This window comes from Xiphias gladius, chromosome 7, assembly GCF_016859285.1.
Source record: "Xiphias gladius isolate SHS-SW01 ecotype Sanya breed wild chromosome 7, ASM1685928v1, whole genome shotgun sequence".
In the NCBI taxonomy this organism is placed as follows: Eukaryota; Metazoa; Chordata; class Actinopteri; order Istiophoriformes; family Xiphiidae; genus Xiphias; species Xiphias gladius.
This window is the reverse complement of record NC_053406.1, coordinates 12059425-12084207: the sequence shown is the minus strand read 5'-3', so window position 1 is coordinate 12084207 and position 24783 is coordinate 12059425. Positions and strand designations below refer to the sequence as shown.

The following is a 24783-nucleotide window of genomic DNA, read 5'->3' as shown; positions in this document are numbered from 1 at the left end:
ATCACCCTGCCAAAGACTACAAGTCCCATGATTCCCTCCTCCTCCTTGGACTCCACTTCTTCCCCTCCGTACAGTGACACTTGTAATTACTGCTCAAAAACGCATCATTGTCTTTTGGTTTATAGAAAACTCTGTAGTTTTTATGAGTAGATTTGTAGTTCTATGTAGTTTTTTGAAATCTTAAGCGGAAAAAAAATATCCAAGTTGTTCTCCTGTTGGTTATAAACTCTGCAGTATTTGCTCTCACTAACACATTACAGATTATAATGTCTGCTTCTACCTTTGGGAGTGAGTTGATTATTTTCACAAATCTAAACAGAAGATGTCCAAGATCATAAAAATAACACACAGCTTCTTTCTTCACAGCTGAAACTCTTTCTGAACACACACACACACACACACACACACACACACACACACACACACACACACACACACACACACACACACACACACACACACACACACACACACGCGGATCAATACATGGCCTCCATGGATGCCTGGTGTAATATCAGTTCTTTACTGTCTGCTATGTTATTGTGCTCTAACTCATCCTCCCTCCTCTTCTCCATGCATTACACTCACCCTCTTTGTCTTTCTGTCAATGCTCTGAGCTTTCTGGTTCTCAGCTACTTCTCTGCTATCTTCTCCGAAGAGTGTTCTTGCCTCTTTTTTGTCTCACATCACCCCCCCCACCCATCTGTTTTTCTCTTCCTGTCTCCCTCACTTTGTCTTTCTGTTGTCCATCCCTGTCTCTGGAAAGGAGCTGGACGCCACAGCGTGGAGGAACGATGATGGCAACATTATCAGGGGGTGTATGAAGGCCACAAAGTGCGAGTAGGAAAGGACAGAAGGGTGAAGGAGAATGAGTGGGTGTGATGGGGATCGAGGGGGTAAAGAGATAGAGATGGAAGGAGAACCAGAGGAGAGAAAAGCTAGAAGAGAGAGAGGGGGAAAGCAGAAAGAGGGAGAGAAGAGAGGAGGAGGGGAGGAGTAGGAGGGTCTGTAGTATGTCTTCTCTCTGTAATTGTGTTAACTGGCGGCTCCAAGCCTGGCCTCTTCAGCTGTCACACACAAACACACACACATATGCACACAGCACCTGTGTATGCCTGACGGACAGCTCATTCATCACAATTAACCAATTACAGCCTCCGCCGGTCTGTCTTAACCCGCCTACTGCTGGAGGGAAGGGAGGAGAGCAGAAGAGAGGAAGAGGAGGGCAGTACAAAACAGAAACATGCTGAAAAAAAGAGAGGGGGGATAAAAAAAAAAAAGTCAAACAGGCAGTGTGGTAACAAAGAGGAGGAGGACAATGCTACGGTTTAAAAGTGTGTATTTATGTGCATCTATTATATATGGGGTGTATGGCTGTTGTGTATGCATCAGTTTGGCTGCATATATAATGTTTGATGTCTGTGTGTGTTTACCCGAGGCAACGGTATTGATGGCCCCCTCCTGTCCGATGATGTGCTCCTTCAGCCTCCTCTCCAGGGGGAACCTTCTCCTCTCTTCTGCTTCTCGCCGAGCCTGCGCCTCCTGGAACTAGATGGAGGTTAAAAGAAAAAAAAAGACAAATAAACAGAAAACAAGTGAGACAGTCAATGAATCAAGAGCAGGAGGGGAGACATTTTAGGGGGCATAGAGGGATTAAAATGGGCAATGTATGAAATCAACTCTTGTAAAAATCTCTGCTGATGTGTCTCTACTTATTCCTTCATCTCTTTATCATCACCTTTTCTTCTTTACCACCCTTTCCAACTTCTCAACTCATCCCCGCTATTGGGCACTGAAGCAGAGGAAGTGGTTTTGGTAAAACATGCTCTTAGACAGTCTTGAGGCAGGTTAGTTTCACCCTACTGATGATATGTTGTAGTTGTCTTGCTTAAAACATTTGATGTATGTGCTCGGCTGAGGAGCCAACTGTGCAAAGTTATCATCTGTGGGATTGTGACCAAACACCTCTAAGCACTGCTATAGGTGAGTCTCTCCCTTTTTTCCCTGTTATTGTGTTTGTTTGTTTTTTTTCCTTTTCAAAATAAAGGGTCTATTGATAGAAGTCCTTTGAGCCACATTTGTAATGTCTGGGTTCATAAATAACACCTACTTGACTCTTTACCCCTGTAGAAAATGCTGTTATGGCTAAATAGTTAAAGTGATCTTTGCATACCTGTATTCAGACAGAGGCATAGGAGACTATGTTATGAGAATTAATTAAAATGTTATGTTTCAGATAAGCAGCTTTTGTCGGGCCTTGTGCATGACCAAAACGTAGCTACTCTATAAATTTACAAGCTACTTTTGTCAATCATTTCAAAGGTGTGAAGGCTGTTTGAAATGCAGCTGTTCAATAAATTTACTACGAGTTTTTACAGTGCACGGAGGCAGACATTGTTTTGTAAGCAAAGCAAGGTGATACATACAATTTTTTTTTGTCTACAATAATAATATTCTGTGTTAAGTATCACGTTTTTTGAAACTTTGGAAGGAAACTTCTAAAACGCATATCTTTCTTCCTCTAAAAATCTCTTTACTACTCCCTTCACTCCCTCATTCAGTTTTTAAATTTCCTTTCCATTTCCCAGCAGCTATCTGCTTCCTGTCTTCCTCCTCTTTTACACATCCTACCACTCTATCTGCCTTTGCCTTCGTTTCTCTGACATCCATTTCCACTCCTCTGCTGATTTGAGCTCTTTCCAGCTCTCTTCTTCTTTCTTTTCTTTCCCCTCTCTCTCTCTCACCTCATTCCCCCTCAGTTTCTCTCCGTCTTTCTTTCTTCCAGACACCACACGACTCATTCATTGTCTCCTCTTTGTCTCCTCAAAGTCCAGGTTTTCACCTCGCAGTGGACGCAGGCTGTTTATTCTCTCTCTCAATCTTGCTTAACTCCAGCCTGCTGTCAAGCTGGTAGATAACTATGGATAACTCAAGTTTTATTTAAGAAAAAAGCAGACCCCACTTCTACTACTATATACCTGTGAAATACCAAGAGCTGGGCAATGAGGAGTGAGTCATCACAGTCAGCTGTTCCTGCAGGTGTGTTCAGTCAAAAACCCACGGAAATCTTAGGACTGCCCTCGTCCTTTTCCAATTTCAATAAATTTTTTAATCAGACCCATCCAGGAAAATATTATATGAAAGAGAATTGATTTTTTTCAAACATTCATATTACATATATACACATTATGGTATTACATAATAATACACAAACACCTCAATATCAATAATGTGACAATATTTTGGAGAGTACCTTTTGTACTTTCAAACGACGTCTACACACATGAAAACAGTAATGTAAATAATTACAGCTGGCATTTTGCACGCTGAGAAAGGCACCTGACTGAAACAGCCCTGAATTAAAAAATAATTTAACTTTAGCTGTCCTGGTGATTATTTTTTGGGTTCCCAGTTTTGGAGACTTTATCGCATGGCTGTACATAGTAGCATTATACTGTCAATGATGAACTTTCACTTTAAAAGAGCCTTTAGGAGCAGAGAAGAACAACATTTAAGCTACTATATGTCACAATATCATAACAAAAATTCCACATTGCATCTAGTCTCATATCATATGTACTTTATATTATACTGATCTATAACCCAGCACTGTTCTTCAGCAGGTTTTTAACCCCTGTTAACCTCTACCAGCTTTCATATCTGTAATACTCAATAGCACCTGCCAATCAGTCACCAGACTAACACAGACCTCCTGATGAGTGTGTGTCTGTGTGCAGGAGGGCAAGTAAATGACACAGATGTCTGCTGAGTGAATTGTGCTGTGTCATTTAGACCAGGCCACAGTAAACAACTACAGTATCGACTCATTTGTATGCATAGAAACTAATGTTGTAATTGCTTGAGTAATCTACACAGCTTGTCCAGCAGCATAACAAAGTAAGTGTTTGTGTCTGTGTGAATGTGATGAGTGTGTCATACCTTGTTCTCCCACTGCTGCAGTACTGTGCTCACTTCTCCCTCTTTAGCATAGGCTCGTGCTGTGTGTCCCAAACCATTGGTCTGCAGGGGGTTGGCACCTGTATGCAAGTGAACACAAACGAAAAAAAGATTTAAAAAAATAAATAAAGCAAATCATTTGGAGAAATGCACAAAATAGCAGAAACTAAAAACAGAAGTCAACATCAACCTTTTTTTTTTGTTTGTTTTTTTAGAAAAATGTGTTTGTCATTTATGATTTGAGAAATGCAAGTACATGCACAAACTGCCTCAGCAGGAGGGTCAGGACGTCGATCAAGCCAGTGAATTTAGGGGTGAGAGGTCACACGGGTTCAGGGGTCACTGAGGCTAGCTGCAGTGAAGCAGGAGGGCCACGCAATGACCCTGTAGGGGGTTTCATATCTGCAACGCGTGCCAATAACACACACTCTGACCCTTACACCAATACCCTGGACTATTATACAATCTATAGACACTGCAGGTTGTTGCAGGTTGGGGGCCTTGTGAGGTACAAAAGCACAAACACTTCCACACAGCAGGAAGGGTCAAACAGAGGAAAAATTTTGTTAAGCAAACTATCTTTAAGGGGTTGGAGTATAAATGCAGAGAAACGATGATGTCACAGCACATGTGAAGTGTGCCAGGGCTGGACAGCGTTGGGCTTGTCAGTGTGGATGGTTAGCAGTGCCTTCTGCCCTGACCTGTGCAACCACTGTCAACCCAGAGTCACCAACACACTCGTGCCTCCACATGAACAAGTGAATGTTTCCATCACATCAGCTACATCTAGGACAAAATGAAAATTGAATAAATAAAGGAAAAGAGGACAAAAGGTTTTTAAAGACGTCACACTCAAGGAACAAAGTTGGTCTTTGGAGTCTAGCAACACAACGAATGTAAACCTGACAGAAAAATCCATGGCACTCTGACTCTTGTGTATAATAAAAAGCCTTTAATATTTCATTGCTGGTACCAACGTGTTACAGCTTAAAACCTTTGTCAGTGTCAAAGCTGGTACTAAATGCTTGAACAGAACTTGCCAGCTTTTAGACTGTTGTTTATTTAGGCACAGTTGGACAACTTTTTACATTTGATATGTTTGTGTTCATTTGTTGAATAAAAAACAAAAAACAGTTATATTGTATGATATGGAGAAAAATACTGTATTAAAAATCAGGTATTGTATCAACACTAGTACTGAAAATTTCAAACAATACCCAGTCCTAATCCTGTATTTGAAATACAAGAAACAAACACTTGAGCTTTATGTTCTGAATTCATGGGAGATGGTTAGCGTTTCAGTGTGTTCAGTGCTTCATCCCAGTGATAAACATAATGCAGCAGTTCTGTTATACATGGATTTCTCTGGATTTACTCAGACTTTACTGGCACCACAGGAGATTCAAGGGTTTCGTGATGAGTTGCTGAGCAACAATCTTTGGCTATCTAGAATGAGGCCTTAATTCAATTTAAGACACTACTGACTCTCATGAGAGTCAATGTAGGAAAAACAGTGCAAACTTATGGGGGTGACATGAAATGTGTCACTTCAATGGTTAGTTGGCAGGGAAATTCACTGAAATCTCTGTTACAGAAGATAAGATGATTAAAGTAAATCAATGACAAACTGCAAGTGACAGTACAATCTTCTACGTCTAGCAAGTGTATATTAAGGTCTCCACTGCACCCTTTGACCTGATAAGGGTAGATATTTTTACCAAATTTGAAAAAGGTGCATTCAAGTTCATTAGTGCAACACCTGTATTTTAAGTATAGACCGCCGAATTGTGCATTAAGAACCAGAATACCATTTTGAAGTTTTTCTGACTAAGCTACACTCTGTATGTGATCAATAGATGTGCCAGTTTTTCATTCTGCTCTGTGAACCAACCGCAGAGACTAATAATCACCGTGGTGATTATTGATAAACCCCTAAATTTTGCGACCTACTCACAAAGCTATCGATCCTGACAACAATACACCACTGCCCCCCCCACCTCCCAGCCCACCAAAAACATGAGGAAGGAAAGCAATAAAGTACCCCCACACTCACACACAGGACATAATAAATAGCATCATTTAGGGCTTTAATATCAGGCCAACCCTCTGGGCCATAGCACTTTATAACAGGATCAACACTAACGACACTCACACAGAAAGACAGACAGACAGACAGAGAGACACACACACACACACACACACACACACACACACACACACACACACACACACACACACACACACACACACACACACACACACACACACACACACACACACACACACACACACACACACACACACACACACACACAGGATCCCTTCATTAGGAGTGCTTTAGTTATGCCTATTAAGAGTCCCCTCCTCTTTCCTATTTCCTCCTCCCTCCCTTTAACTGCAGCTGGTGGGAGAGGGACCCTGCTGGTCTTTGTGTGTGCGTGTGTCCTCATATCTGCATTGTGTTCGTCTGTGAGCATGTGTGTCTCTTCTAGCCTCCTACCACCTATGGAGCCGTCCATTACCAAGCGCCCCTGGCCACGGGCCTGATGTGGAGCTCGGGGAGAAGCTAGAGAGCCTCCGCAGGTAGGGTGAGGGACTGAGGGGCGAAGAGAAGCCTGAGGGTGGGCCTGCAGACTGTGATGAATGGAGATGTGAGTCGAGGGCCGGCTAAGGCCAAAAGAGCAAACCCACGGCTAGGAGAGTAACATGGACGCACACAAACACAGGGGAAATAACAAGGTATAGGATACACACGCACACACACACCTCCATTCTTAAACACACACAATGTGCACATACATGAAGGAAAGACGATGCACACACCCAAATCCACATAGATATTCTGAAGCTGTGACAGTTTATAAGATTTTTGGTGATGATGTAAAAAAGATTGATAGGAGACTATAAAGAGGAAATGGATTAAAGACAAAGACAGTGCACGACACAAGCTTTATCAAAAATAATCAAACAAGCATTAAAAACTTGTAGAAGTCTTTAATTATGCTCCCATTCACACAGAATCACATATACTCAAACATCAATGTGTTTGTGATTGAAAGAGCGTGATGTCATGATTGTTATTGGCTGTGATGGTGGCGCCAACCCAGCAACAGCCCAGTCATGGGAGCAACAACCAACCCCGTCTTTAATCCGATTGTCTTAAGACAAATGTCTCTGCTTTGTGAAATTTCTTACCTTTTTAATTCAAAAATGCATCTGCAGAACATTTGATTGAGTTAGGCAAGGTGATTTGTTTAAGCGTACATAGTGCTTAGAGGCGCAGGGGTGAGCCGGGAGAGACGGTCAGACACAGCTTTGGACGCACCATCCATCATAAATATAAACAAGACATTAATACGAGCTTGTGTGTGTTTGAGTGTGTGTATAGTGGTGATGATAGTGGTTGGGGTGTTTGATCCAAAAAACAGTGTTTTTTAGACTGAATACCCATCAGACTAAAAAGCAACAACTACAAATGTCACCCGAGTTAAGGTTCAAAAAGGCGCGTACAAACTCAAGCATATGAAAAGGATAAAAGCATACATGAATATATGAATATTTTAATTAATGAAATGGAGGCTTAAGTACGCACACACACGTGCACACGCAAACACACACACACACACACACACACACACACACACACACACACACACACACACACACACACACACACACACACACACACACACACACACCTCCATTCTAAACACACACAATGTGCACATACATGAAGGAAAGACGATGCACACACCCAAATCCACATAGATATTCTGAAGCTGTGACAGTTTATAAGATTTTTGGTGATGATGTAAAAAAGATTGATAGGAGACTATAAAGAGGAAATGGATTAAAGACAAAGACAGTGCACGACACAAGCTTTATCAAAAATAATCAAACAAGCATTAAAAACTTGTAGAAGTCTTTAATTATGCTCCCATTCACACAGAATCACATATACTCAAACATCAATGTGTTTGTGATTGAAAGAGCGTGATGTCATGATTGTTATTGGCTGTGATGGTGGCGCCAACCCAGCAACAGCCCAGTCATGGGAGCAACAACCAACCCCGTCTTTAATCCGATTGTCTTAAGACAAATGTCTCTGCTTTGTGAAATTTCTTACCTTTTTAATTCAAAAATGCATCTGCAGAACATTTGATTGAGTTAGGCAAGGTGATTTGTTTAAGCGTACATAGTGCTTAGAGGCGCAGGGGTGAGCCGGGAGAGACGGTCAGACACAGCTTTGGACGCACCATCCATCATAAATATAAACAAGACATTAATACGAGCTTGTGTGTGTTTGAGTGTGTGTATAGTGGTGATGATAGTGGTTGGGGTGTTTGATCCAAAAAACAGTGATTTTTAGACTGAATACCCATCAGACTAAAAAGCAACAACTACAAATGTCACCCGAGTTAAGGTTAAAAAAGGTGCGTACAAACTCAAGCATATGAAAAGGATAAAAGCATACATGAATATATGAATATTTTAATTAATGAAATGGAGGCTTAAGTACACACACACACGTGCACACGCAAACACACACACACACACACACACACACACACACACACACACACACACACACACACACACACACACACACACACACACACACACACACGCTCTCACACACAAACACATTCACATAGACATGCACATCCTGTGATTGTGGAGTTACCCCATGGGCATGTTCTGTGCAGAGGTCACAGTTCAACTAGGCCTAGCTTGTTTAAGAACTGCTCGCCTGGAAACTGAGGGGGATATTCTGCCCCCAGGGTCTATGAGTGTGGTGTGTCTGTGTGTGTGTGGGGGGGGGTGTGCGTGCCCTGGTTGAGCTGAGTCAACGACAGGTGCGAATGTAATGGGGGTGAATGGAAAGGGGGAATGAACAAGTGATCAATTTCAAATGAGCTTTGTTATATTGTTCATATTACTCGGGGGCTGAAGCGATAAGATGATGATGCATGGAAAGCTTTCTAAAGCTGATGGAGACAATACTGCCTTCAGCTCTAAGGGGGAGAGTGAAAACCGTTTAGTTTGGATATCAAAGAGTAAAGTAAGGAGCCCGGCATGTGTCAGGGTAAAACTGGTACCCTTGAATTAGTAATTTATGTGCATGAATTAGTCATTTGTCAATAAATGGTATGCTTGAATTAATTTCTCCTCATGGATTAACAGAAACAATGTTATCCCATAAAAAGAGGATGTAAAAGTTGTGTATATCCATTTATCTCAGTGCAAAAATGGCTTTAAATAAATAAATAAATAAATAAATAAAATGGCTCTTCTAGATTCATTGGCCAAGATCAAATATGCTGGTGGAGTGGCAAAACAATGTTTTGCCAAAAATTCAAAATGCCAGAAAATCAGTTCAGGAGGAACTACATGTGACAATTAAAACTCATGAGAGAAAATGTAAAGGGCTCTCTAAATGGCACCAAAGAGTAACTAGTACTTTCTTGGCCTTTGGACTAACTTTCTACCGAGATCACTGATCAATTTCAATAACAAATAAACAAACATACTGTAAATGACTGACAACATACCTTCTTTGGCCCTGGTAATAAATGAGTCGGCTTACTGTCAGTTAAAAAAAAAGCCAAACCACTTAAACTTCATCCTAACAACAAATAGGAATTCTGTTAAACCACTGAGAGTTTTCCCTTCCAATGGACAATATAATTTAGGTCTGTCGGACTGATTTAGCAGTGACTGACAGAGCTCAGGTGACAGCTGCCTTTTTTGTAGTTTTCCCTCATGAGGGACGGACTTGGTTCATCTAAGATGGGTAGTGCAAAAATCCTCTGTCATCAATCCTCTTTCTCCCTTTCTCTTTATTATAGGTGGTCAGGATGGAGAGCCTCAATAGAATAAAATAAAATTAGAAACATGAAAGTGAGACACGGTAAAGTCTAGAATACCGATCGCACTTTCACACCTTGGCTACAGATTTTCATTATTTAAGTTGGGGAAAAAAAAACGATCTTTGGTGCATGGAAGAGAATCAAGTCATGCAACTATGATGTAAAACTGCAGTGTTGTTATGAAAAATGTGCACGTGTACAACTTCACCGTTAATTTCTTGAATAGTCTGTGTGTATATCTAGAAACCTTCAGAGGTCCAACATGGACTCAAATGTGGGGTAAGGATGGGTGGGCTGTGACGTACCAGCCTCCAGCAGCATGCGGAGAGTGCGTGGGTCATCAGCCAGTGTGGCGTAGTGAAGCGCCGTGCAACCACGGAAACCAGCTCGACTGCTGAGCCTACTGCTGAATTCATCCTCTCTGGACACCAGGACTGCAGGGAGGGACCCACAGAAATACATCAGGAACAAGAAAGATGAGAAAAAGACACACGCGCACACACACAAGGAAGGACACAAGAAAAGTACAACTCCAATCTGAGATGCAAACGGTATATTCCCTGAATCTGAAGAAAATGCTTATGATGGTTTGACCAACAAATTTAACGGGAAATGTTTGAGCCTTTGAATCCAGAAGAACTTTATTTAATCTATTCTCACTCATTGGTAAGGCTCCAGGAAGTGTGACAATGATAACACTGCAGACTACAAAATTGTCTTTCCTGTTTCCATCTTTGGAAGAGTTGTTCATTTTCACAGATTTAAGCTCAACTGTCTAACATGATCGGAATAATGTGAGCTGTGTTTTGGGGTCTCCTTTGCCGTGCTCATTACTAATAATAGAGACAGTCTATCATTCTCTCCTTACTTCTCTTTTTCATAAGAGCACTCATCTCATGCCACTCCTCCATCATCCCTTTTTATTTTTTCCGCTTCCTTCCTCTCCTCCTCGGCATCCATCAATTCCTTTCATCACTTGCGCCCTCTTCCTCCCTCCTCCCTCCCTGCTCCCTCCCTGCTCCCTCTATCCCAATAACTTTGTCTCATCCATTTCCTGACTTCCTCTCCTCTCCCTCCCTCATCATCTAACCCATTTCCTTCAATCGCTCCCTCCCTCTAACACCCCTCCAAACATCCACATCTTCTTCCTTCTCCTCCATCTTTAACCTCTCACTGCATATCGTCACTCCCTTCCTTCTTCCAATCCCCTTTTTTCTTTCACTGCCCCTCTCTTTTCCTTCTTCCGTGCTCCATCAGTCTTTCACTCCCTCCCTCAATCCCACTCCTTTTCTCTATCGCTCTGACAGTCTCTCTCTGCAGTGTCTGTGTGTGTGTGTGTGTGAGAGACAGGGCGGGATAATCATAGCTAACCCAATAAAGCGTCGCACAGGCCCCCCTAGCCCATCCATCAGCGTGCGTCTGGGAAACGCTTCCCCACGCTATGCCGGCCCCACGTGGACCCAAACCTGACAGCCATATAAATGTCTGCAATATACATATCCCATATAAATATGTCTGCAGAAACCCAACACAGACCGGGGGGTGTGTGTGTGTGTGTGTGTGTGTTCCTGTGCCATCCTGTCAGTGTGTTTGTGTGTGACTGTGTGTGCAGCTCAGGCGAAAAAACAAATAAAACACACGCTACTTGTCACAGAACGTATAAAACAAATAATACAGAAGAAATGTAACGTGTACATATATGCAAATTGTTATGCAAATTATAATGTCTCATAATATGTGGTTCAACACTTAGGATTCATATGTGTAATAAAGCAACCACACACACACACAAACACATGTGACAAGTACAAACACAGCTGCAGTCTTTTTTTTTTTTTTTTAAAAACCTTCTAGGGAGTGGATGCCTTTTTCCCGTGAGGTGTCGTAAACGTTGTTGAAGTGATCTCCGGCATTTGGGTCAGCACCGGCTTCGAGCAGAACCTTCACCACACTGGAAAACAACAAAAGAAACAGACACACACACACACACACACACACAAACACACACCGACATTTATAGACTTATAATAATCCCATCTAGAATTCTCAATTATGTACATGCACAAATACACACAGGCAAGCATTGCATTTCCACAGCAATAATTCAGTACAGTCAGCCACTGATGCTTAAAAAAAAAACAGATTGATTTTTCCTTTATAAAGTACTGAAATTTTACAAGGGATGGATGATGTATCAGTGGCCGATATATTACTGGTCAATAAATGAGACATTTTAATTAGTGTTATTATTGTTCCAAAAATCCGTTATATGGATCCAGTAATGTGGAACTTTTTTACAATAGCTGAGGACAATTACGGATGTCACCTAAAACCTGGTTCTGAATTGGTGTATCTCTAAATCTTATTATTTTCCTTAAAAACACGCAAGCATGTTTGCAGTCAGAAGTAGAATACTGACTGGATTTGGAACTGGGACGAATCTTGCTTCCTTCGTATCACCAAAGATAACGTAACCTCAACCCTCTGATGAACGGGCATGTTTAGAAAACAAACACGATGCATGCAGACGTAGGTGCAAATATCCAATTCCCCAATTGACCACAACTCTTTCATCTGATTCACTTTTATTTCCAGTCTGTCCCGTTACAGTGAATACACTCCAATGACTGCTTCTCTCCTTCACTACACACTTGTCTGCTTCGTAACATGTACATATGTGTACATTGAAGGGGCAAGGGTTGGGCTTGTTTCCGGCGCTGTTGGGGGGTCTGTGTGTGTTGGAGTGGGTGTTTGTGTGTAGTCCTTCATTGGAGCGTACCGCCTTATAGAACAAACACAAGTACCTCGGCAACACCACTCACTGTGACCCGGCGGACATTCCAGGTACCGTCTCTCCGTCTACAGAGCACACTCACACAGACGCACACTTTACATTTACCACCATGAACATGAGCAGTGGCTTTGACATTGAGACACAGACATGCACACCAAAGCTAGTTAGCTAGTCTGTGCCGACTGGGAGAGAGAACGTGGGCGATGGCCGAAACATGAACCCTGCCAGTACGCTGCTGGCTGTCATTAAACTGTGACTATGTAATGCAGCCTGGGAGGGAGTGATGGATTATTTTCAGCTAAATGGTTATGGCAGGGGCCCGAAAAGGCTGAAATGGAGGAAAATTATTATTCATAAGAGAATGAGGTGGACTCATTCTTTTAGAGCAACTACACTTGACCATGTAACAGGCAACAGATGTCCTTTAGGAGAGCCTCTGCTCTTTAAAATGAGACATGACAGGAGATGTGACCACAGTGATGGAGCAGCTACGTAAATCAACTCTGATATTACACCACTGAGTTATTTTAAAGGTGAGGGGTGTAATTAAAAAACCTTTTCACCTGTTGCAGCAATAGAAATAATACTCTTTCAAAGAGGAGATCAGATGGTATTTTAACGGGAGAAAATTTTTTATAAAAATATAAAACATTGTGTATTTGACAACAAATTGAAGCAGTAAAATATGTGAAGCATTTAGCTTTTTTTCCCACCAGAGATGAATCTCCAAATTTTTAAGGATTATTTTCTCTTCAAAATGTGTTTCAGAAAGAAAAGGGAAAAACAACCCAAGGTGACATTTTCAAATTGCTTGTTTTATCTGACCAGCAGTCTAAGCCAAAAGTCTACAATTAGATACGATTAAAAAAGCGTCAAATCTTTACAATTGAGAAGCTGGAATCAGCAAATATTTGGCATTTTTTCTTAAAAAATGACTTTCAATCGATTATCAAAATAGTTGGTGACTCTCAGCTCTAAATGGCAACTGGTATCAGCGTCTGGGATAAAATTAGAGGCTCAAATATCACAGCACAATATTCAAACAAATTACTCTAATGTATCAGAAAAACTAAAGAAAACCTGGAATAAGAATGTGAAAAATTTTCCCTTCAGTTCCATTAACATCATTAAAATCTGACCAGACTTAGTTTGTGTCATCACTACACAACATGCGTGTTCCTGTGGGAGAGTGAGGCTGAGAACAGCCTGACCAGGTCTTTGTGTCTGACCTTGCTGAGGGGGTATAAAAGGACTATCGGGAGGTCCCCTTTTGTTACTGTATCACTGTGGCTGGGGGAGGCAGGGGGGCCGTGACCCACAGAGGGCTCTCCTCTCACCCTTGCAAGCACTTCTACAAACACATCGATGCATCCTCCGAGACACATACAGACACACACAAACTCAAACTATGGCTGGTCACACGAGGCTGGGCAGGACTGTGTGAAGAAATTAGATGGTCTGAAAAGGGTTAATGGCATCAGAAAGGTAAACACGGAGGGATAAAGAGAGGAAAACTGCAGAGAGGAGGAGGAGGAGAGGATGAAAGGAGGGAAGTGCAGCTAAAAAGATGAAAGAGAGGAAGATTTAGTTACACCGGACAGCGCTAAAACTAATGAGCTTTTGAAAACACTTTATAGTTTTACTAATCAACTGATGATCAAGTGGCTAACTTTATTTTGGACATTTAGGAGGAGAGTTGCAGCACTAATTTGAGGCCAAACTAAAAGGCATCTAGAGGTTAATTAGGTTAAACTCCCATTTTAAAAGGACTGAGCCAAAAGTTACAATTACCGACTTCATAATACAGTCTCATAATTACCGAAACAAAATCATCTACAAATTACAAGATTATTTTACATTCCTATCTTAAATAAGACTACATGTGCGTGAGGGGAATTATCTAGCTGCTGACATAATGCCCTCATCCCCAACTTCTGTGCTAGTCTTGGGTCCATCCTCTGTGGCTGTCACAGGATGCAACAGGAAATATAGGCAGCATTTTATTGAACCGAGTCATCCTTAATTAATCTGATTCCCTTTCTCTATGCTTTGCAATCCTTGTTTACATTTTTGTTTAATTCATTTGCACCCCCCCCCTTGGTCCAGAGATACAAATAATTCATCAAACAATACCAAACAGTTGAACTTGTATTAAAAAATGACGTTAGTGTTAAAGTCCTTGTGAAAAGATCCTTTTTAATTTGCCTACTCAACAGGGATGTCTCCTCGCTACCCTACTCTGCTTTTGTACCCGCTCATGGCCGCTCATTATTCAACACGCTGATGCTAAGGCTGGTAGTTTTAACCCTCCAGCTCGGTCCGAGGTTTGCCAGCAGGTGACTGGTGTTACTGCTGGGGGCTGGTGTTAGTTTCCCATCCTGCCCTAGAGGGAAGACAGGAAACAGACACTTCCGTCTCTCCGGTGCTATAACAGACACCCGAGCTGAACTGACCATCCATGTCTCTGACCACCTGGCCCAGAAGCTGGACCTCACTTGACCTCATCTCACCTGGTATACACCTGGGGTCAGGTAGATGCCAGGAAAAGACGCTCACTGCACTTAGTTACTTTCTTTTTTATTTCAGCCAAATAACCTTATCGGTCAAAATGCAATTTATTTAGCTTTGATTTTGTTTATTTGCAAATTATGACACAGTTAAAAGACCTAAACGAGATGGAAATACCTTAGAAACATCCAACATTCCAAAAATACCTTAATACAGTATTTTTTTTTTTTTTTTTAAACATACATGGTTAAAGGTTTATTGTGTACCAATGGGTTTGGATGTTTGCAGAACCCAGACAAACTGGTTGGCAAAACAGTTTTAAATATTACAGGGAGGAATGAAAACAGCCACAGTGGGCTGGTTCAATGAAGAGCTGCAGGTAGCAGGCTCTTAATGCAGTTTGGGCAAATCAGCACACCTCCAACACATCTCCAAGGTTGACAGCCCCTTTTACCATGCCATGCTGTCCTGTGGAAAACCATTTAAACCATGGCATCGTGACTTGAATGGTTGCTGTTGAAAGTCATAATATACTGTATAGAAGGTGCCCATCATGGGTGCGCAGTCATTAAGTGCATTTCTTTCTGTCTTCAACTCCAAATGTGAAATGTGGCCACCAGAGGCTGACACTTTTCTCTGTTAAAGTGGGGTTGCAAAGTGGTGAAGTTCATGTACAACTTTCAACAGTTATTACTCTCATAATCATTAGATGGTTGCTGTGTAGTTGTGTTATCAAAAAAAGATAGTGATCTCACATCATTTCCAGCATTGTATTCTTATGATAATTACTACTTTGTAGAAAATTTTAGCAGCGTGCACGTTGAAAATCATTCCATAAAAACCCATTAATGTGGTTTTAATGTGGCACAGGGTAGAATACTCTTTCAAGGTTTTGTTTATTATATTAGCAGTGGCCACCTGAAGGAATATTTTTTAGTCTACTGAGAAGAACACATGTAGTGAACAATTATATCACATATATGGTAAGCGAGTTAGTTACTAAATTAGACTGCCAACCATCACAGTCGTGTTGTATCATAAGTAAATGATGATAATATTTCACAGGGAGCTCTCTGGTGATTTTCACCGCTATTCAGTCCAGCTAATCCCGGTCCCAAACCCATAATCCCACTCCACTTCACACTCTCTCCACTGCTAGACTATTCTCTCCCTCTTTCTCACCCAACGAGCCGCTCATCCTCTCGTCCCTTCACCCCTCCGCTTTTCCTCGTTTCTTTCCCCTCTCCCTCCCATCAAGTCACTCAGCCGACAGGTTGGAACGGTCAACAGGCGTTTCGCTCGGCTGAGCGCTCATTGTGCACGTGAATGCAGCGAGGGACGGATGGAGGGAGAGAAAGAGAGATGGAGATGGGTATTATGTGTTAAAGAGTGCAAATAGTGGGCCAGGCCCTGTGCCTCCCTGATTTAGCCCCAGATCAAAGCTAAGCAAACACACGACCCCTGATGTCTCACCCTTAACTCTTACACACACCCCTCTGCTCCACCCCTGATTCTCTCATACAACCGCACCTCAACCCCTGAACACAAGAGACGCTGCCTGGTGGACACTACACCTAGAAACTGTCAGAGGACAGCTACAGTTTCTACTGAGATGGCAATCTTTTGTCTCTTGAAACACAGTTATCACTTCTGGTCCAGGAAAATATAAATACACAGTGAGGGAGGGGGGAAATAATTCAACAATAAGATCCGTACAGACATTTTAGCTATAGGCTAGACCTTGTTCATGAGTAGTGTTCCCTGTGTTTTCACTTAACGGCTGCAAATAAAGTGTGCAGCTGAGTAATAGGCAGTTGCCCTGTAAGATATTTGGAATAAACTCCTCTTGTTTGTGTGTGTGTGTGTGTGTGTGTGTGTGTGTGTGTGTGTGTTTATGTGAGTTTTCACACGTGCATCCTCACTTGTGTGTGCAGATGTTTTGTGAATAGATATGAGTGTGTGCGCATGTGTGTGTGTGTGTGAGAGAGAGAGAGAGAGGTGTGAATGATGTGCGTGAACTGATGTTCTGTCTTCCCTGCAGCAGTGACGGCTCACTGGGGGGTTGGAAGACGGGATTAAACACAGAGGAGTGTCACTGCCTCACTGAGTTATAGCACTCATAACACACACACACACACACACACACACACACACACACACACACACACACACACACACACAAACAGTGTGTACAGACTCAAACACACATACAACCAAATTTGTATCCAAAAACACTGAGAAACACATCACATCATTAAACATACGACATGTAATTATAAATACTGTTTGAAATGATTAAAACATATGATTGTATGGCTCAGTCGATAAGTTACACACCAGACAGTAAGTAGAAGAGAGTGCAACTAACAATTATTGTCATGAACGGTTAATCTTAAAATAATTTTATGATTGATTACTGTCTCTTAAATGGGAGAAAAACTGTGAGAAATGCTCACCAAAATGTCTGAGAGCAAAACGTGATGTTTACAAATCTTTGTTTTGTCCAAATTCCAAAGATATCCAGTTTTATAATCATGTAAAAGCAGCAAATTCTCACTTTTGAGGTGCTGGAACCAGCAAATGTTTGACAGTTTTTGTTGATGAATGACTGAAACTATTAATAGATTATCTAAATTGTTGTCGTTAAACTTTCTGTCAATTGAACAATCGATTAATTGACTCAACATTTATAACTTTTAACTTCAACACTTGAAACATTAGAAGCACTTGATACATAAACAGTCAAGATGTTTCAGTTTTTGGGGCCACTATTCAACTGTCATACAAACTTGAGGAAGCAGGAGATGTAACCCTAAGATTTAAATTAAGCTAATTTTAACCTATTTTCATATTTAAATTTCACATTATGCTTCTCACGAGCTCATGAGGCCCTAAAAAAAAAAAAAAAAAAAAAAAGAGTGACCACACAGTCCTGATGGAAAATTTAAAAAAGGTCCGTAAATTGGATTTGGCCCAGCCTTAACCTCGGCCCCTCTCTGTGTTGTGTGTGTTCTGGGGACCAGGAGGCTAATTTAATTTGCCGGGACAGAGAGATGGGGGAACGGGTAAAGACCGTCTGTCAGTCTTAAAGTCGCACTTTGCCCTTCTCAAGACCTACTGTAACAACTAGAGCAGGGACATGGGTGACATATGCTCACAAGCTAACTCATGCAGACAGCTGCATGATACCAAAGCACTACATTACTGTTAACATATGCTCACCAGGGAGGGCATCTCAGAACTGTAAAACACATGATTTGTTCGGTGGGTTTGGTCGGATGAAACACACACAGACCTGTGCTGTCGGTTCATGGCAGCCACCATGAGAGCGGTCCAACCGAGACGATGGCGGTGATTTGGATCCACCCCTTCCTCTAACAGCCTGATGGGAAAATGAAACAGAAAGGGGTTAGAGTTTGATTTTAGCATCACTAATAACGTCAACTTTTAGCAGAGGAGGTCTGAAACAGGTGTCTATATAGTGGTGGTAGAAATATGTTAGAAGTAGTAGTGTTTTGTTAGCATCTTAACATATACAGAGATATAATAATGCTAGAACAAATATTTGTTTGTACTTAGAAAGGGAAAGAAAATGCAGTTATAGCTGGCCAACTGCTTGTGTGTTTGTATCAAAGACCTGCCTTGTTAGACACACCAGCATGAAACCTGCACACGATATCTTTGTCTTTAATCTGAAGCCACACACTTGCTCCTTGACCAGTTCGTGTCTGTGTTGTAAGCCAGATGTGTGTTAGGTTTTCTCCCTGAGGGTATGACATCAGGTACTGGAGCAGCACAATCCTTGTAAGTGTGTTTGTGTGTGTGTGTGTGTGTGGTGTGGTGTGTGTGCATGTGTGCGTGTGTGTGTGCGTGTGATAGTAAGCGATCCGTCTGTCGTCTCCTGTGCTGAGAAGGCAGACAGTGTGCGTGTTTACAGTCAACACAGTGGCCTCTGTCTGGTCTGCATTCAGCTCTGGTACACTCTGGCTCTGTCCTAACTGCATGGTCTGCATGCTCTATCAGGGTTTGGCTCACCACCACAGCTACATCTGAACTTTTCAGGGTGCACTACTTGTTTCAGTTTAGTCAAACTGAGCCGCTCTTACTACTTTCATTTTACTAGAGAGTCGAGTTAAAGAAGGGACATTGCGGCAAGTCAGAGCTTTTGCATTTCACCAGTTTTTCTTGATAACAAATACAAAGCAGAACTGGATGGAAAACAATTGTAGACAAACTGAGCTCCATGAGGAGGAAAAAGGCTTTAGTCAAGTTAGTCAAACAGCAATATGGGGAGCCTTACAGAGCTGCTGCTGTGAAGGTGACGCAGGTATCACTACTGTATACTTAAAATATACGGTAAATTCAACCAAAAATGGTTGAAATGTTATTATAAGTGTTGGACCAATGTAACAGTCAAATCTGACCTTGAATAAAATGAAACTTAATACTGTCGAAGCAACGCTTGCGTACCACCAATACAGCAGAGGAAACAGAAAGAAATCAGGCCTTAAGAAGGGGATTACCAAGCTAAAATAATTTCTTTAGTGTGGGTTTTACTGTGAGCTACAGCATCACAGAGACAAATGCCGTTTCACAGCACATCAGCCTCATAAGCTCCTTCTGATGCTAACTCAACATTGTAAAACATTTCAGTGTAACAGTTGTAGAATAATCTTTTGTAAAGCCTGTGTGAAAACGAGACCTCTGTTCTCTTGACTGCCTCTCAGCAGACACACCCTGACACTCTACCACTTCTATAAACTCAACCAAAGCACTTAACACATCTGTGACCTGCTGACTGGCTGTGTGACTGCATTCTCACCTACACCATCTGCCACATGGGCACAGGTAACCCAAGCCTGAAAATGGAGATACACATGGATAAACGCATGTATGCACACACACTAATACATGGATTTGGATACAGATATCCAACAACGCACGCAACAATCATCCATTTAAAACAATTAAAATAGATGTACATATTAATCTGATTTCTTCCCGCCGTTGAGCAGCATGAATAACATGAAATCCAACCACATGACAACATGAAAAGTGATGTATGTGTGTTTGTACCAGTGTATCAGAAGGTACTTAATTGTCACATATTAGGGTCTTCAGTATTTTGCTATCATGAAGAGATTTCCACAACAAAATTCAGGTTCTCAAGTCGATGCATGTATCTGACGACAGTATGTATACCTGTGTCAGTCTCCATGATCTGTCCTCACGTTTTGTAATGCAATATTATCAGCAAGACAGATGGGAACAAGAAGTACTACAAACTTGGTAACTCGCTCACACACAAACACCTCTACTCACGTGGCATACTTGTTTTGGTTAACTGACTCTGAGTGTGCAGGGAATTTGTAGGGTATATGTTTAAGATCAAACTCAGAGCATGTGTTTATATTGTTATATTTGAGTAACAAAAAATAAACAAAGGTAATGCAATACACGGGAAAAAAGAAAAAGATTAAAATCAAGAGGTAGGAGGAAAAAAAAAAATCTAGGCACAATGTTGAATTGGAGCTCTGACTGGCAGAATTTGACATCCATCCTGCAAACCCCTCCTCCTCAGACAAACAGTTGCGCACACACACAGATGGTCCTCTTCTTCCACCTGTTGGTTAATGGTGGGACTACAGGTGAGATAACAGTGTGCTTTCATAACTTCAGATGATCCTGGCTGTTCTGGAAACTGGCCTCAGCAGATAATCTGTGACTTCTACTTTCTACTATCCAGAACCCATTATAGATTGAAAGTGACGTTAATATACTGCAAAGATCACATTGGATGGAACCAACCATCGATTCTTTATTCAAGGAAACGCAGTTAAATATAATCCATATTGAGACTGACAAAGTATCACATGATTTCTGCCTCAGCATCTCGAGATTTATTTATATATATATATATATATATATATATATATATATATATAATGTTATATACACACACATATACACATATATATAATGTTATATACACACACACACACACACATACATATAAATGTATGTGTATATATACACTCCTGCATATATACACTCCTGCATATATATATATATATATATATATATATATATATATATATATATATATATATATATATATATATATAATGTTATATACACACACACACGCATACATATAAATGTATGTGTATATATACAATCCTGCAAAAAAAACAAAAAAAAAAATCTTCCTTCATGAAGGTTATAATGTTCAGGTTTTTTTTTTTCAAACCGTCTTAAAGAGGTGTTGATTTAAATGTATGACCATTTTGGCAGCTGCTATTTGTGGTATTGTTGAACTGCATCGTGTTATGTTGACAGGTGTTTCTATTATTTTGTCCACCCCATTCAAATCTGTATTGTATACTGCAAAACAATTCAGTACTACACTTACTACCCTCCTTGAATCATGTGGTTCACAACAGAGAGTCACTGATGCTCCCTCATGCAACGTTGCTAGGATGTGTATTTGCAAGGTGTTGTGAAATGTACAGCTGTGAAAAGTGTAATTGAAGCATGTGTATTTAGTATAAAAGGAGAAAAACATTACGTGCGGTGAACACAAGGTGTGAAGCCTTTATTCATCAAGACTGTGTCTAGTACCTGGCCACATCTTGAGAATTGTTGGTCCTTGCTGCCTCCAGAAGAGCATCACCTTGTTGTTCCAAAAAGAGAAAGGGATACAGTAAATATTACACAAGAAGATAACGGAAAACTAAGTACACGTTATGAGCCGATACTGCTTTTTCAAGCCAAATCCAATTCCCCAGTATTTTCCTAACTCTGCGGAACTCTTCAATGCTTGTATGAATTTTTTGAAAACCTGCAAAACAGTGTCTGGCCCTCAAAATGATCATTTTTCAATATTTTCTGTACGAAACCAGTGACTTAACCATTAACAGACAAAGAAATTATACGAAGTCAGGCTACCCAATGACATCTTATTAAATCTACCTTTGTTATCAGAGTCTTTCTTCAGGCAGAAGGCCACGGCTGCAGCAGACAGCACACCGGCAGAGGCCAGTCCTGCCCGGCGGGCTCCTCCTCCTGTTCCCCGGCCCTCACCTCCGCCGCTCTGCCTGCTCTCCTCCCAGTACTGGTTATTGTTGCGCCCTCTGCTGGACAGAGCCGCCCAGGAGCTGCGGCGGTTCTCCAGGTTGGACAACCATCTAGGGGCGAGGTGGTGGTACTGCACCGACGAACTGACACTGGTACCAGTGGTCTCCTCGGCCAAAATCCCCCTTCTGGAGACCCGGGAGGTGGACACGATGGGGTTGCGGTTGGCCTCCGCCGGTGTTTCGCGGATGGTCTGGCACGCGGCACCGCTTGCGCTGGTCTGGACAACGCGGGCGCACGGTGACAGGCTGCGCGACCTTCGCGCAATTAGCCTGGTGGGAACGGATGATAACATGGCGATAAACTCACCGAAAGAGAAGCGGGGGTGGAACCCTCGGCCTGACAGTAATTCCAGAGGGCAACGGATACCCGGGGATACCGCGGTAATTCCGATGTAACAACCGTTACGCCTGAGTTTACAGGTAGCTAGTCACAACATACGAGACGAAAACAAGCACTTCACCTCATCGTAGCGTGTATGTCGCCAGAATCCACGGTGCATTTTGGGAAATGTGGTTTTGCTGGAAACCTCTGCGTCAGCCACTTAGGCAAGATACACATCTGACACACACTTCCGTGTTCGGTTCAACCAAGTTAAACTGCACATGGGTACTCAGGAGTCAGTGAGTTTCTCATGTTTTTGTTGCCTATAGTTGGTAATGTCGGCGAAGAGGTACAAAGTTGCTGAAAGGGCTTCAAGACGGAGAGGTTAAATTAAGCTTGAAGTTCATCCTTGTTTGGGCATGCCTAATGTTGCCAAATTCTAACGGTCACTTTTGAAGTTTCTTGCTTAAAATAGCAGTTTTATCGGCAGGACAGGTTATCTGTCTTATATGCTCATTTTTATTAATTAGTACAATATAAAACATCTGTAGAATATAACGGTGACTCATTCAAACAATTACTGAGCTGTTGTCCTTGAAATAGGAGGTGATGTCTCTTTACAGCTAACTGTGGCCCTTGGGTTCCCTTCTCAACGGTCGTTCTGTCACTGTGTCCGAACAACAGGACGCGGTTGTTTTGGTTTTTCTGGGGCTTTCGTTCACATATCCTTTGTACAAGTACCGTTATTCTCAAAATGGCAGTCACTGTGACAAAAATTTGATGAGACAAGCCGTTGTTTTGTCAAAGCACTTGGCTTTTGACAGCGCCACCACGGCCGCCAGATGGCGTCAAAGCGTGGTGCTGGTGTGGTTTTGGCTGCATCAGACAGCCATTGCAGGCAAATGTCATCATCTGAGGACTCTCAAGTTACTGTCATCAATTTCAGCCATAATTTGGAGAACAGCGGCACTTACTTCCTTTTTTCACTGGGACGCAAACTGGTAAAATACAACAGATGCAAAATTTATGACTATACATCCATACCCATACAAGCTATGTACCTATAGGTTTGCCCCACTTGTCAGATGTACATCCTTTTCCCTCATTTTTGTAATTTCATCTGCTTCTTTTTTCTTTTTCAAGAAAACTCTTCGATTTAATAGCTGCTGCTTCTCTCATTTGTGCATTTGTAATGACGGAAGGAACAAAGATGACAAGTGCATTCCTGTTTACTTGTATTGTCTTGTCAACAATATAATATAGTGATTTACATAATGTTGATTCATCTGCTGCCTCTCACCCTTATGTGAACACACTTATCTAGTAATGTAGTTTTTGTTTGTACTTGATCTGCTTTATTGTTACTGCAAAAAAATGCACAATAAACCTAGCTTGATATGCCTGATGATAATAAATCAGCTTGTCTTTAAATTTGTAAGGAAACTAGGTTGTGTGAGCATCTTGTTCCCTCAGATTTATTAAGTTTTTTTACTGTTGAAATGTTATGCTGCAGCACACAACTATGCAGACAGATATCATTCAAGATTTTAAAACAGCGGTATATCAGTTACAGAAAGAAAGGCCTTTCATTTAGTAGGATGAATGGTTTTGGAATGGTTCAGAAATCTGTGATGGTTTTACTGGCTGGCATTTTCGTTCCACCCCTACTACTTGCATATGATGGGGTTACTAAAGACCCAATGTAATCAAGGAAACACAGTGTTGTTGAAAATGTCATTTTGTTGTGACTGAAATACAATCTAGGCCGAACCATCTCACATATAGATGGGAGTGGGCCTCCCACAGGGGAGTAGAGCTGTAATTTACTAGGTGGGTATGTTGTGTGCCGGCAGCAGGCTAACTTTGCCTCACCAGACGCGAATCATTGAGGACAACATGCTCTGCCATCATAAATCCACTGGCACCTTTACCAGCCATCTCATCTACATGTGGGTTTGATTTTGTAGGCGCCTGACAATGCATTCATTCTCACCAAACAAACACAGCTACAGTTACCCACATGTACCTGCCCATATGTTTAGGCCCATATCTGTCTCTAAAGCATTTTTAAAACACACTAGCTGTTGAGACAGCTGCCAATTTTAATTTTATTTAAATACCAGTGCAAAAAACTGTATTGTTCCCGGATGAATCATATTCACTGACAGTCTTCACGGCAGACATTTTGACTTGTCA

At 41.6% G+C, this 24783-nt stretch overlaps 1 protein-coding gene across 1 annotated transcript in view; it reads right to left on the bottom strand.

Annotated features, from left to right (window-relative positions):
* clpb (caseinolytic mitochondrial matrix peptidase chaperone subunit B) overlaps positions 1 to 23061 on the bottom strand; it is a 34841-nt gene extending 11780 nt beyond the window's left edge. The window contains exons 1-7 of the mRNA XM_040131003.1: positions 22102 to 23061; positions 21751 to 21802; positions 18425 to 18511; positions 11675 to 11778; positions 10133 to 10261; positions 3940 to 4037; positions 1434 to 1548 (exon numbers count right to left, since the gene is read on the bottom strand). Of these exons, the coding sequence (XP_039986937.1) occupies positions 1434 to 1548; positions 3940 to 4037; positions 10133 to 10261; positions 11675 to 11778; positions 18425 to 18511; positions 21751 to 21802; positions 22102 to 22558 (1042 nt within the window). The 5' untranslated portion in view covers positions 22559 to 23061. The remainder of the gene's footprint in view (positions 1 to 1433; positions 1549 to 3939; positions 4038 to 10132; positions 10262 to 11674; positions 11779 to 18424; positions 18512 to 21750; positions 21803 to 22101) is intronic.
* Between the last annotated feature and the right edge of the window lie 1722 nt (positions 23062 to 24783).